The 13498-nt window shown below is 39.6% G+C and overlaps 2 protein-coding genes and 1 long non-coding RNA gene across 3 annotated transcripts; 2 read left to right on the top strand and 1 right to left on the bottom strand.

Moving 5' to 3' along the window:
- The first annotated feature begins 49 nt into the window (after positions 1 to 49).
- On the top strand, positions 50 to 5437 carry LOC111252832 (heparan-sulfate 6-O-sulfotransferase 2-like). The gene is made up of 5 exons (XM_022811351.2): positions 50 to 637; positions 1072 to 1272; positions 1578 to 1757; positions 3558 to 3834; positions 4140 to 5437. The coding sequence occupies exons 1-5, from the start codon at positions 375 to 377 to the stop codon at positions 4512 to 4514; spliced, it is 1296 nt and encodes a 431-aa protein (XP_022667086.1). The 5' UTR covers positions 50 to 374; the 3' UTR covers positions 4515 to 5437.
- Positions 5438 to 6407: 970 nt separating this feature from the next.
- Positions 6408 to 10825, bottom strand: LOC147755073 (uncharacterized). Its single transcript, XR_015329546.1, has 2 exons — positions 10418 to 10825; positions 6408 to 7415 (listed from the first exon to the last, which is right to left on the bottom strand). It is a non-coding gene; the product is annotated as an uncharacterized LOC147755073 (long non-coding RNA).
- Positions 7888 to 13112, top strand: Ack-like (activated Cdc42 kinase-like). The gene is made up of 2 exons (XM_022811291.2): positions 7888 to 10252; positions 10819 to 13112. The coding sequence occupies exons 1-2, from the start codon at positions 8522 to 8524 to the stop codon at positions 12154 to 12156; spliced, it is 3069 nt and encodes a 1022-aa protein (XP_022667026.1). The 5' UTR covers positions 7888 to 8521; the 3' UTR covers positions 12157 to 13112.
- Positions 13113 to 13498: the final 386 nt, after the last annotated feature.

Here is a 13498-nt window from a genome sequence, read left to right as displayed (position 1 = left end):
CCTTATTGTAAAATGAAGTTGACGGAGTTAAAGGCCCCTCAGTGAAGCATGTTTACAAATAGTGTCATATGTGCCAATGCCCACGAGTGCCAGTGGTGTCGGGGGCTCCAACATTGGCCTGTTTGTTTGATAGCAGATAATCTGATGTGTTTCGCGCAGTTCGTGTATTGGTTTTAATTTTAATTTGATAGCCCAGCGCAAGAAAGAACAGATCTACTTACTGGATGATACTAACATGTTTTACCAACCGCTTCAAGAATGAAGTATCAAATGCAGCTTCCCTACCAAAGACTACCCTGCGATTCTTCCCGACATAAAGTGTTGACAAGAGATACAAATGTGTAGGTAATCTAATTGAATCAAAAGTTGTAGCAATGGATTCGTATGGACTGGGGGTGTCGTTGTTGGAATCGAGAGTATCCCAAGTTCCTGTAGTTAGCTTTCCGACTGATCAGTCTGTGACGAAGGCTTGCTGTGTCCGAACGACGACCCCTCACACGGCGCACACTCGTGGAGGAGGGCAAACGCGTCGTTCCCTTCTTATTGCAGTATTCGCCGCTCTATTTTTTGGACTCTTTATCGGTAATTTGTACCAAGGACCTCTATTTGATTCTACAAAGCCTATGATTCATCTTCGGTTAGTAGCTTTTGATTTTTTCAAGAATAAGCGAAATCTATTGGCAACTCTTTTGGCGCTTCTTAATTAGCTGTATATATATATACATATATATATATATATACATGTATATATATATATATTAATGTGTACCAGTCAAGTTCTGTATTTTAAATGTCATAAATAATGCTGAAACGTTCAATTTTATGCCTGGGATTTGTGAAAACTATACGATGCACAATCTTTAAAAATTATATGAAACGTACGACTAAACCTATGTGTAAAGAGTATTTTCCAAATTAGTGATGAGCGATTATTATGAGCTGAATAAGAACATTTTTTTTAATGTAGAAGTCTTGTTCTGTGAATAAGAGACTTTCTCCTTCGAATAAGTCAAAAGGTTGTTTATAATAAAAACAAATATAATCAGCCCACGGACCATTTTTATATTACAGAGCACGCGAATCCGGCATCGAGAATAGCTTTCATAATTTTCTATTTCGAGATGGAACCAGCAGGTTTGATCCGTCTTCTGGAAAAGATGTCATTGTTTTTGTTCAGATCCAGAATGCAGGAGCAAACTTTTTTGAAAAACACATGATTGAAGACCTTGATATTATGGAGAAGCCTCCGTGTCTCTGTTCTAGAAAGAGCGGGTAAGTAAAAAGAGGATAATATGTACTTCTATTGTTGCTTTTTTTTTTATATTTATAGAGATGGTGTTTTTTCTGTCATTACTTATTATTCTGAAAGAGAACAGTGCTTTACTTTTCTTTTGATAGTAGGCGCATACGGATTACCATCTGAATAACACAGCTGCTGACCAAAGGCAGCATACAACTTAGAGAACCGTGAATTAACAGTGCGCACGATGGATAATTGCGATATTCATGGGCAGTAAGCGTACTGGTATCTGTAGTATCTTAACCATCTTCTTCATTCCAATCGACTCATTCCACAGCCGGAAACAGAAGTGCCGTTGTCACGCGGACGACAGCTTAAGAAAAGCAGACGAAACTCCATGGCTTTTTAGCCGTTTAAGTGGGGGTTGGCTTTGTGGGGTTCATGCTGACTGGACACAGCTCACAGGCTGCGTTGATCGAGTTCTAGATGAAGCAGACGGAGAGCCCCGCAGACGGAGGTAAATGAATAAATCTTTTATTTACACTTAGGGGAAAATAGGTTGAAATAAAGTAATTTTAATTCGAGGACCCATGAAATCTAGCGTACAAAATACATTAATTAAAAGTCTGATATTATAGCCCTGTCATCTGACTAATATGTGTCAGTCTGGTTTGAATACATGCGCATAAGTATGTTATGTTAAATTTTGCAAAAATTCAGTCCAATGTTTGGGTAGGTTGAGACACCCCGTGAAGTAAATTAAGACTGATTATCATCCAGTATATATTTCAATCGCAAACTAAAGCCAAAAGATCACACTTCGCTCTTCTCATTAATAACATACGTCGACTGCTTAAATTTACTGGGTACCATGGAAAGAATAAGCTTCGTTGTCTCGTTCCTATTAACACTGACTGTCTTTGTTAAGTGCTTGAATCTTTGCTACTGCTCGTCTCACTGGTGATGGACAACCCGTCTTTTGAGAAGCTCGTGGCATCTGACACTAGTATACTTAATTCTAGGTTTCTTTTGAGAAACTCACGGGACCAGTCGTCTCTCGCCGAGTTGGTGCTTGTCTAATTTTCGGGCACTCTTTTTATCTACAACACAGGCATACGCGCATAGAAACTGCATTGTTGCCGTACTCTTCAAGCCACAGTTTAACCTTCTACATGTAATTAAGTACTTTACTGGTAATTTTTCTTCTGGTGGCGAAAAAATTATTGTATTTACGCATGGAGTCCCATCTTTTCTGCTTTACTGGTCTTTACTCTCACGATTCCATGCTTAAAAGAACTTCATTGTCATACCCTAACCTATATCATTAAGTGCTGGCTGTAGGGATTCTCTATTTCCGGTGCCAACGAGCTACTTTTACTTTAAAGCGAAAACTTGATTTACAAAGAAGTAAGGTAGGAACAGCTTGTTAAGATTCAATGTTGACTATGGCAGCGCTTTCGGGCTTGTTATTTTATAAAGAAATTAGCAAACTTGAGAGAGTAAAAACAAAGGAAGTTGAACCCTGCTATGATGTGCTGACAGCAGACCTGTCATTACAAGGTTATCCGTGCAAACATACCAAATTAAGTCTGGCTTACAAACGAGGATAGTAATGTCTCGTATTTTATATGTACAATCCATTTATGATTTAGACCACTACACAGAGCAATATGACTATGATACTATAAGAACTTTAGTGCCAGTTTAGCGCTGATTGTGACGTATAAAATTAAAAGGTGGGCTGGAACGCTCGTCTCAACTGTCCAGCCACGGCTGTTTCAACGCTAACTCATCGAGTAACCTAAATTTAAGAAAAAAGTATATGAACTAAATAAATTGAAATACATATACCACTGCAAATTAGAAAAACACACGGCTTAGCTGCCATTGATTATACATTCAAACTACGATACGTTATCGAGTGACAAGAAAATAACAATAAAAAAATTTACGGCGAATAGGAACAAACAGAATTTGCGTAGCTCAAGATCAACTGGTGATTTCGTCTTGGCTTTGCTTTTTGCCATTATAGAGTTTCTGCAGTTCACCCAGGATTCAATTTAAAAAAGATATTTGCGGTGTCTTGATTCAAATCAGTCCCACCTCAGCTCGTTTTTTTTCTATGTATTAACTGAATTGTATAATGATATTCACACTTAGTTTGTACTCGCTCGTGAGAAGGTGAGTGAATCATCACAATCATTATTTCATCTGCTGTGCCCTTGTTCTGAAGAGATAGTGTTCTCAACTTAGAGTTGTGAAGATATGGGTATAACATTGTGAATTTTCTAATACTTTACGCGTTTTATCTTCACAGGTATTTGTATATCAGCATTCTCCGTGAACCTGTTCGGCGTTTTCATAGCGAGTGGCTACGATTTGTAGAGAAACGGGGTCCGAGGCCTTCACGACTTCTTTGTGGGGGACGCGAGCATTTACTACCTGATGTGCGGGATTGTTTCGAGGGAAAAGACCCTGCATCGGTAACACTTGAAGAATTTGCCTCCTGTACAGATAACCTTGCACTTAACAGGCAGACAAGGATGCTTGCGGATCTACGCCTTGTTAATTGTTACGATACCTCAATGAATCAGGTAAGTTATTATAATGTGAAAAAATATATGAGATCTTACAGTACTATTGTATTAGTTCTGTTGTTAGGCATCTTTATCTTAACACCTTTATTTTCCTTCCCAGACGCGTATTTGATATCTAACCCTGTTTTTACAAGTTTTTTTTTACAAAGGGTGAACTTATAGCAACAATGAAAAATTTGCTAACTACATTGAAATTATCAATGGATAAAAGTGCATTCGCTTTTAGACAGACGTGGTATTTATATTAGTGCTAATGTCGTTGTACGTTTTCTAATCATGCTTATTTTCCATTCTACGGCCAGACACAACGAGATATGATCCTACTGCACAGTGCGAAGAACAACCTGCAACAAATGGCGTTTTTTGGTATTGCCGAATTTCCAAACGTTTCTCAGCGGATGTTTGAAGCGGTCTTCGGGGTTCATTTCCAATCAAGACCGCACCGTCGTTTTAATCGTCTCTCCAATTACCTTAGAAACAGCGCGAGTAGTAGCAACAGCTGGTGGTCAGCCCAAACGGAAACGGCTATTCGACAAGCGAATCGTTTAGATGTAGAATTGTACGAATATGGTAAAGAGTTACTGTTTGAGCGCTTTCATCATTTATTTAAAGAAGGCCCAGGTGAGGATGAGGATCTGGATTGGGCTGATGGTGACGACCTCTTCATGGATAGATAATAGTTCACCAAGTCAGAGGAAAAATGAACATTTTCACAAACATTTCACGAAGTCCCAAGTTGAGAAAAGGATAATATTTACATTAGATCATTCATGTCAACAGATGGGCTGCACGCAAGGAGATGTATGTTCGCACTGCTTGCGTACATCTATGTTACTTTTTTAATACAGAAAATTTGCTACTTTTTCTGTAGTGGCATTGATTCGATAATCGATTTTTCAATAAAACTGAAACATTTGGCATCATTCAATTTCTATAACGGATGAAGTACCGCATAGTGCGTAGGGGCAGCTTTGGGATTACAAGAATAGGCAGAATCGCCGCAAGATTTGTTGGATTGCAACTATTAATTCCGAGGTGCGTTACTTCGGTTCCCTATAAGCGAATTATTTGCAACTCAGCCATGATAAGGAGATAATCATCGTATATATTTAGAGTATAGAAGTGTGGTCTACGGATAAGTTTAAACAACTTGTTTTTGTACAGTCTAGAAGCGTGCAATAATACTGTATAATTAGTTGAAGACCAAAGTTTTATTTAGTTTTATACTGCTTCAATAAGAATGAATCTGCACGTTGTAGCGTCGATCCTGTTTTTGATTTTAAATTATTAGCTTATCCAAATTCTGATTTTCTTACTCGTTTTCTTTTTTAAAGATTCGATCTTAGAGGAATTTTTTGGCAGTTCCTCTATCTGAAATAATTTCATACATTTTGTACATATTCTTAAAAAGCTTGCTTGTATCTCAATATTAAAAAAAAAACTGAAAACAAAAAAATACTGAAGGCCACCGTAGCTTCATTATCTATTACTGTATCCTATCTGATGAAATGTCTACAATTTAATAAATCATGAGTGCATTCGTCGACAGCCTACACGATGCCAGAGAATAACAGCTTTAATAAAGATTTCCTTTAAAATACTTGCTGATTTTTAAGGTTTAGATATGTTGTCTCTATGCGAAATTATTCAGATCTTTCATTATATTTTTTGTATAGATTGTAAGAAAAAATACGCAAGTCCATTAAAAATACAATTTTGTTTATAGGATCTCATAGTAGGAAGCCAATCATATGAAGGCCAAAAGGCTACGTCATTTTCCACACACCACAGTTTTCCATGTCACTACTAACCAGTAACCTAGAAGTCTACGCGATAAGTCGATAAAAGAATTTCTTGTTATTATTTGATTATACTAGGTATTTATGATGTAAAATACCGCCAGTTAAGTTTTAGTTTAAGCTTTAAGTGGTTAATTTGATGGTAAGTGGTGTATTTCTTTATCATATTACTTTTTAGTTGTACTTGTTACTATTTAATGTGAAATCAGTGGTTTTGAAAAAAAGTAATTTTTAGCATCAAGTGAAGGGTAATAATTACAGCTGTCATGTTACGATCATTATTATCACAAAGAAAACTGAGCCAATCCAGGTCACGATGTTAAAATGAATTTTCTTTGAATTCTGCTACTGTCTGAAAGACCTGTCCTATATGTAGCTTTAATTCTGCAAAAAGTCGTTTCCTTTTGGGCGCACCGTAAACCCCCAGAGAGTTTAAATATTAAGTGTAACATTGCCGTATTATACTAAAGTGATTTGAGATTGTACCACATTAATGCTAATTTAACTTCATAGTAAACACTACGCGTTATGACATTTCTATATGTTAACTAGATTGGTTATAATTACTTATGTGCTCATACATGTTTATTGTAAAATTCTAACCTTGAGATTTGCAAGGATATGAATGGCACTTATTCTGATGTAAACATGAGTATACAATGTCTTTCATGTTCAGCACGTGGCACAATATATAATAACATTCGATCTCGTTACCTCATATATATCCTGACAGTTTAAGTCGTTTGTCAGAAGAAGCTATGACTAGAAGCATTTGGAAATAAAACGTAAATTTATTCTAAAATTCGTTGTGTTCTTTTGACTAGTGCTTATTCAATAACTAATAAATATTGGTTAATACAGATCATTGAATTTTGTGTTACTTAAAATTGCTCTACTGTACGGTTGATCCGTGATTGAATCTTTACTTTTGCAGTCTACAGTCTACGAAGACCTATGTCTTGATGTTGTATTATTGAGGGAATAAAATTCGGACATATGACTCGACACAGGGCAAGGTGCTGAGCTCCAATATTAAGCTGTTTTGTCAGGGCGTGGAAAGCCCAAATGCCAATTTTCTGAGTGAACTCTATGGAGTAAAGATGATAAAAAATTGTGAGCTCCATTGATGACTATATTCTTCCAGGAATGTTCTCAAGCAATCGTCGTCGATCTTGGACAGCTTACCAAAACAAGGCGCATCGTTTCGTGCAAAATCTAACTTACCATCTTTGAACCTCGAAAACTACTCTAGAGCAGTTCGTTCAGCGATCGCGAGCTCTTAGCGCAGACATTCGTTCCGAACAGCTTGAGCAACATTTTGACCTAGGCGAACATCTTTATATAATAAATGTTGAAAATCCATCTTTTGAGATTCACAGTACTACACAGCTTACTTTCGGACAGAAAAGACTATAGTTGGTTTGTTATGAAAACACAGCGCAAAATGGCTGGTTTCATTATGTACGCCTCATGAATACAAAAAAAAGCGGAGCTCGAGGAATCCGCGCCAATTGTTTCGCGATATTGATAAGTAATTCTGATATATACATATCGCGTATATGTCCATAATTATGATTTTACAAACTACTTCTTGCGAAACAGTGTTGTTTGCATGTGTCTTAAGACACCGTCGTCGACAAGATGTTATTATATTGATATGATCCGTAATTCGAATTTCCGGTATTTTCATGCTTATGAAATGTGGAAACAATTAGAAAGCTGAAGATTGTAGGTCCTCGGTACTGTTGAGAGACAGTCAAACCCTGTAGAGACACATTACTGGAACAAAATTGGTAATTTCTATGATTAAATTGCTATTAGACTTGTATTTACATTGGTAACCTGGTATCGGTAGCTCTCACTAATGTATTCGTAATAAATTCTGATACCTGATTTGATTAACTTATATTAGTTACAGTTCGAGCACACTGCTTTCAACAACCGTGTCATTGATAGATGAGAAATAGAGAGACAAAATGGTCTATTATATTGGTTTATTAGTTTTGTCCGTAAAAAACTAAATACAGCGTTCATTACACACATTTCAAATGCAGTAAAATTCGAATCTCTTCTATTTAAAATGTTAGCTTATAAAAATCTTTATAATAAACAGCTTTACCATTTTTGTACTTTTGAAATATTGGAAATTAATTTAAATGACTGATATATATATGTTTTGTATTTAAACAATTCATATCGTTTTAATTTATTATTTCAAAGATGTTCTTGATAGGCAACCATCAGGACGGTCATAACGGGACTAGAGAAGCTGACACGTCCCTTTGTCATTCGAGAAGAGCTACAGTTTTCGTGACGTTGGGTTTCATTGAAATGCCACAAGAGGGCGCAGCCGTCTCCAAATATGGTGAGAACAACCCAGTTTCAGCCAGCATCAAGAAGCCACAATGTCAATGCACAAAGTACTCTGACTGGCTCGATATGAGAAGTCGTCTGCTAGCTTTTGTTGGCTTCTTCGTTTGTTTGTTGACTGATTGGTTAACAGCTATGAGGTGTGCTTCTTCCATTTGGTGTTGGTGCTGCTCTTTGGCTTTCCTAGTATTGCCGCTCCCGTCGCTGTTGTCGTTTTAGCTGTCGCTGTTTGGCTGTCTGGCTGTCGTTCGGTGGGTTAGTCAATCTTACTGGGTCGAGTGAGGTCGCTGTAAGCAGCGTCAACAGAGCCCGGAAGGCCCATACTAGATTTCCCCAGGGAATAGTTGTCATAGCATTTTTTTAAGTGGACAAATGCGCCGACAACGTTTTCATCGTTGTGTGGTGAGTGTAGTCAAATGGTAATAGCAGGCGTAAGTGTTTGGCGCTGATATGGTGGAGAGTAGGTGTTTTAAGAGCGTCAAGCTGTAGAGGGATCATTGGACCTAAGCGACCCCATGCGCCAGCAGTGTGATGCTTTCGCAACAACGACGGCCAGGCTCGTGGTGACTATGAGCTCAACAGATCCAAGCCCGACGCTTTACGAGTTGCTAGTAGAAGCCGAGCTCGCTGACTACTACGAGCACCTTCGCGCGGGAATTCTCGGCCTTCAGGTTTACTTTCCTGAGCAACTTAAGCTACTCGACGATCGCCACCTTCGTGAGTTGGGTATGACTAAAACCGAGCAGCGCCGGTTACGTAGATATGTCGATAAACACTTCAGCAACACAGGATATCTTGGAAAAATTCGCCAATTCCTAATGGGTAAGCAGTTGATGCCGATGGACCGCAGGGAGTCAGCCGAGTTTGATGGAGTAATGGGTGAAAGCGAGCTTTTGAGGACAAGTGGTTCCCCACAACCGCAACCCCAGCAACACCTTATTCCACGCTCGCACATCATTCTTAGCGAGCAGCTGGGTGCTGGGGAGTTTGGGGTAGTACGTCAAGGAGTTTGGATGAATCAACAACACAGAGTGCATGTTGCAGTTAAGTGTTTGGCTCACGAAAGGCTACATTCAAATGCTCAGGACTTCCTCAAAGAAGCTGCTATTTTGCACAGTATTTCTCATCCAAACATTGTCAAACTACATGGTGTGGTACACAGTGGCCGAGATCTTCTACTTGTCACTGAACTCGCGCCTTTTCGCTCGCTTCTGGAATGCCTCAAAGAGCCTGGTCTTGCCTTGCATTTCTGTCCACGGACACTCTGTACCTTCGGCTTGCAGATAGCAAAAGGAATGGCATACCTTGAGAGTAGACGGATGATTCATCGGGATCTTGCTGCGAGAAACGTACTAGTGTTTGCGCGCGACCTTGTTAAGATCAGCGATTTTGGATTATCGCGAGCTCTTGGCGTTGGGAAGGATTATTATCAGACTAACTTTAACGCTAATCTAAAGCTCCCAATTGCCTGGTGTGCACCGGAATCAATTAATTTTCTGAAGTTCACATCTGCTAGTGATGCATGGGCGTTTGGGGTTACTCTTTGGGAATTGTTTAGCTTTGGTCAACAGCCATGGCGAGAATTTAGTGGGCATCAGATTTTAGCCATTATCGATGAACCTAATTGTCAACGCTTGGAGATCCCAGATGCCTGCCCGCGAAATATCTTTGCTATTATGCTAAATTGTTGGGCTCATGAGCCTAGTCACAGGCCTAGTTTTACTCAATTGGTAGGATTTATGTCCAACTCTCTGCCCGATCAGGTGCAGGCTCGGCGTAATTCGCAAAATACTCCCCGCCCACAGCGCGACGCTCTTTTTTTCCAGCAAGGAGATCTCATTACTGTACTGGACAAGAGTACTCCAGAGCTCTGGAAGGGATTTTGTCGTGGAAGTGTTGGTTACTTCCGCGCTTCTGCGACAGCCCCATTCCTTAATCTTAATCAACCACGATCGCCTTCCCTAGAGCGGGCGGAAGGTAACGGCCGACAAAGCAAGCCAAAAACGCGTCGTCCTCAAAGAGATTCAAGTTCGGATATGACTCCTCTGCTCCGCCAGTCACTCACAGAGGATACTGTACACACACCTCCATTTAGTCAGCTCAATGCACCAAGTTCAGTAGAAGTGGCTCTGACTGCACAAACAACAGCAGCAACAGTTGCATGTCCATCAGTACGTCATGAATACCATGAAATCAGCGACGATGACCTCAGTCCATTTGATATAGGTCCGCCCCTATGTGACGATGTGAGTATATTCAGCCGGATTTACTGTATGATTTACCATCAGTATTTTTTGCTTATCCAGAGACTTATGTGCGTTTTTAATTTGCTGGAAATAAAGTAGCAAAGTATGTACTACTGGATAGCTTCTACGAACGAAAAAAAATTCAACATTAACTGTAATACATACCTGTGCATACCCATTTCCCTTTAGTTTCACTTTAATGCCATTTGTAGTACATAGACAGTGCTACGCCTACTCTGCTGCAGACAGCCTGAAACAAACATTTTGGTCTTAAAATAGGTTTTAGAATAAGAATGTTTGTCTTGTTTATAAGTTTATAGATATGAGACTATGTTTAGATTCTGATGTTCAGAAAAATATCAGTGAGAATTTTTTTAAATTTAGAAATGCTGCAACTCTTTGCAACAGATCTCGCACACCAGCTTACAATAGTTATCCCCTAACTACGTGGCCTTTAAAACGAAGAGATAACTAGACTGGTTTGCTGAAATACGGATTTATGCGGTATTTTATATCGATTATTACTTAGGTACTATATGTTTCATGCACTCGAGTTGTTATTTTAGGTGTTCCGTGGCCTAGAGGAAACGGAATCAGGAACACTAGGGGTACGTGTTGCAGGCAGTGGCTGGCAAGCCAAGGAAGGCAGTACTTCATCGGCCTCAACTGTCATGGATACTCGACCATTAATAAAAAGCCGAAGTCCGGGTCACATTGTTAAGCCTATCTCACCGACAGATGAGCAAGCCTTGGATACTGCTATCCACATGGCGAAGGAGATGGCGAGCCGTACACTTCAACAAGCTCAACAAAATAGTCCTTTGGCCACTCCTACCAGAAAACATAATGGCCCCCGCTTCTTTATTTTCAATACGAAATCATCCCAACAGGACAAGAAGCACTTTTCTGAAATGCTCGACAACAGTAAACCGCTTCAGGAGGCTTTGCCCAGGGAAGTCAATGACGTATACTCTGCTCTTGTTGAGAAGGGTGAAATCGGCTGCAGTCTTGAGGAAAGTCCACCAATGGATTGGGTTTCTGGATCAGGTTTCTCAACACTAACACCTAGTGGATTTACGGAAGATATTCCTCCTCCTTTGCCGCCGAAGCCAAAAGTTGCCGTTGCCAATCCCGCCACCCTGCGACACCACAGACGAATTCATCCCTTAATATTACCCGGCTATGAGCTTCAAGACGCCAACAATAATGACACTCTTTCAAGGTCATCAGAGTCAAAGCATCTTGAGTCCAGGAGCATGTCACAGACTTTGCCCAGGTTACGTCCTACACCCGAATTCTTGGGGCCGACAAATCTGGCGAACATGCCTTCAAGAAGTAGTGAATCTTTACCAAGGACTCTTAAATGCTTCAGGTCATCAGAGAGTCTTCCTTGTAAGCCAGAAGCTCATTCATTGGGACACGAATCACTAATGAGAACGCTGCAAGCAACCTGCTGCGCACTCCCGACTGGCAGGTCATCGGTGCCTGATGTGGAAATTTCTACAGATGCTGTTGATTTTGCTGTAGAATATAGTGAGTTGGGCGCTAAACCTAAGAAAAAACTCGACCGTCACGTTAGTTGTGAAGATCTTCTTGATTTTAGTGCACCTCGCGCTGCTGCCAAACGCACTCAAGGGCGAGAACGCGGTGCAGACTCAGACGAAGTACACATTATGCAGAAGGTGCTAGCCAACGAAAACCTGCCTGCGGAAGATTGTCTCGATGCGTTAAACGTGGCAGGGTGGAATGTACACAAAGCAATAAAACTGGCGCGCCTTCGATGGCTGCTGTCACGTGGAGAAACGCCTGTAGCTAAAATACCATTTGCAGAGACGAAAGCAGTCTTGGAAACAACCGGATGGAATCTAGAACAGGCAGTACAAGTTATTATGGGTCCAGTTTAATTAATTGTAGTGGCACTCACAGGAATTGGACAGGGATTATGTGGCATGTATTATAGGTTATTAACAAATTGACATATGTTGCTGGTGGCTCATATATTGAGGGTATCGCGCACTCTTTTTGTGGGGCTTTGATGTGTACAAGGCGCAATATTCATAATGAGCTGCAACAGATGAGCCTTATGCGTGCGGTTAGACAAGTATTGTTAGTTAAAGCTACATTTTTGTAATAAGTTCGGATTTACCTTCGAAATACATAATTCGTTAGGAGTCTGTAGAAGTTTGATACTGTCAAGTAAAAAAATGCTTGAACTGCTCAAATAAGTAGGTATAGTTATCAGGGTTGTTATCACAATGATTATAAACTAAACAGTTCTATACAGGTGAGTATTCGAATTGTTTGGAAAATACTAATTTAGTTTGTTGCGACCCGGATGGAATTGAGTCGAAATAGTGTGCCAAGTAGAATAGATTGTGTGGGATTGAACATGGTATATGCTTAAAGTTATCTAAGTCATCCGTAGACTTTGCCTGCCATTAAGTGTACAAAAAACATGAACGTATCACTCCAGTACTATAAAACATTGTCCGTATGTTTTCTGTTGTATTAGAAGCTTGTAAAACCCATGAAATTGATTCATACAGTCTCTTAGATGCATTTAATACTAATTATTACATTTTTAGGCTAACTATTATGACTCACTCGCTTTATTATCAATCACGACATTTTATATTTTGTTGTTTAACGAATACCCCTGCACATACGTATGCAGTTTAACGTTTTCCGCTGTGTGCGTGAGGTACGGATTTTATGCAGACACATGTTATAAATGAAAATGTCTTTATGGTGTAATTCTTACGTTTGTTAAACCAAACTGAATGTGAGCGAAAATGGATGCTGTTGCCGCTTCAAAATAAAAATTTCCTATTGCGTGCAAAGCAATGAGATGTATTGCAAACCATACTGTGATCTTGATGTATTCAGCTGTTATACGACATTGAAAAACGTATAGCAATACAAGATGTTCTGAAAGTGAAACGCTAGGAATGAACTCGCTTGATGAGTATGGTTGGCAGTATATCTCGAGTCCGCCACATATTCCCAGCAACTCTTGTTTCATAACGCGCAATTTGTCTATGTCAATTTATGAAATTTTTTACTGCGACATATTAATGATCTCAAGCTGGAGCGCAACTGCTTCGACAATAGAAAGTTAGAAGGTGAGGTGCGCTTTCGAGTCGCAAATTATTACGTGAAGTGTACCGAATGCCGTCTGAGTAATCGACGCAAATGGCAAGCTATATAAACAAAATGGTAAATATGCTTTTGAGACAATAGTGCATT

This window comes from Varroa destructor, unplaced genomic scaffold (assembly GCF_002443255.2).
Source record: "Varroa destructor unplaced genomic scaffold, Vdes_3.0 BEIS01000006.1, whole genome shotgun sequence".
Taxonomy (NCBI): Eukaryota; Metazoa; Arthropoda; class Arachnida; order Mesostigmata; family Varroidae; genus Varroa; species Varroa destructor.
The sequence above is the reverse complement of the archived record's forward strand: the minus strand, read 5'-3'. Positions and strand labels throughout refer to the sequence as shown.

Coding starts and splice junctions, on each gene's coding strand:
- LOC111252832 (XM_022811351.2), top strand. CDS start 375: ATGGATTCGTATGGACTGGGGGTGTCGTTGTTGGAATCGAGAGTATCC. Junction 1,273..1,577: donor CTCTGTTCTAGAAAGAGCGG/GTAAGTAAAAAG, acceptor CTCATTCCACAG/CCGGAAACAGAAGTGCCGTT. Junction 1,758..3,557: donor GGAGAGCCCCGCAGACGGAG/GTAAATGAATAA, acceptor TTATCTTCACAG/GTATTTGTATATCAGCATTC.
- Ack-like (XM_022811291.2), top strand. CDS start 8,522: ATGCGCCAGCAGTGTGATGCTTTCGCAACAACGACGGCCAGGCTCGTG. Junction 10,253..10,818: donor GTCCGCCCCTATGTGACGAT/GTGAGTATATTC, acceptor TTGTTATTTTAG/GTGTTCCGTGGCCTAGAGGA.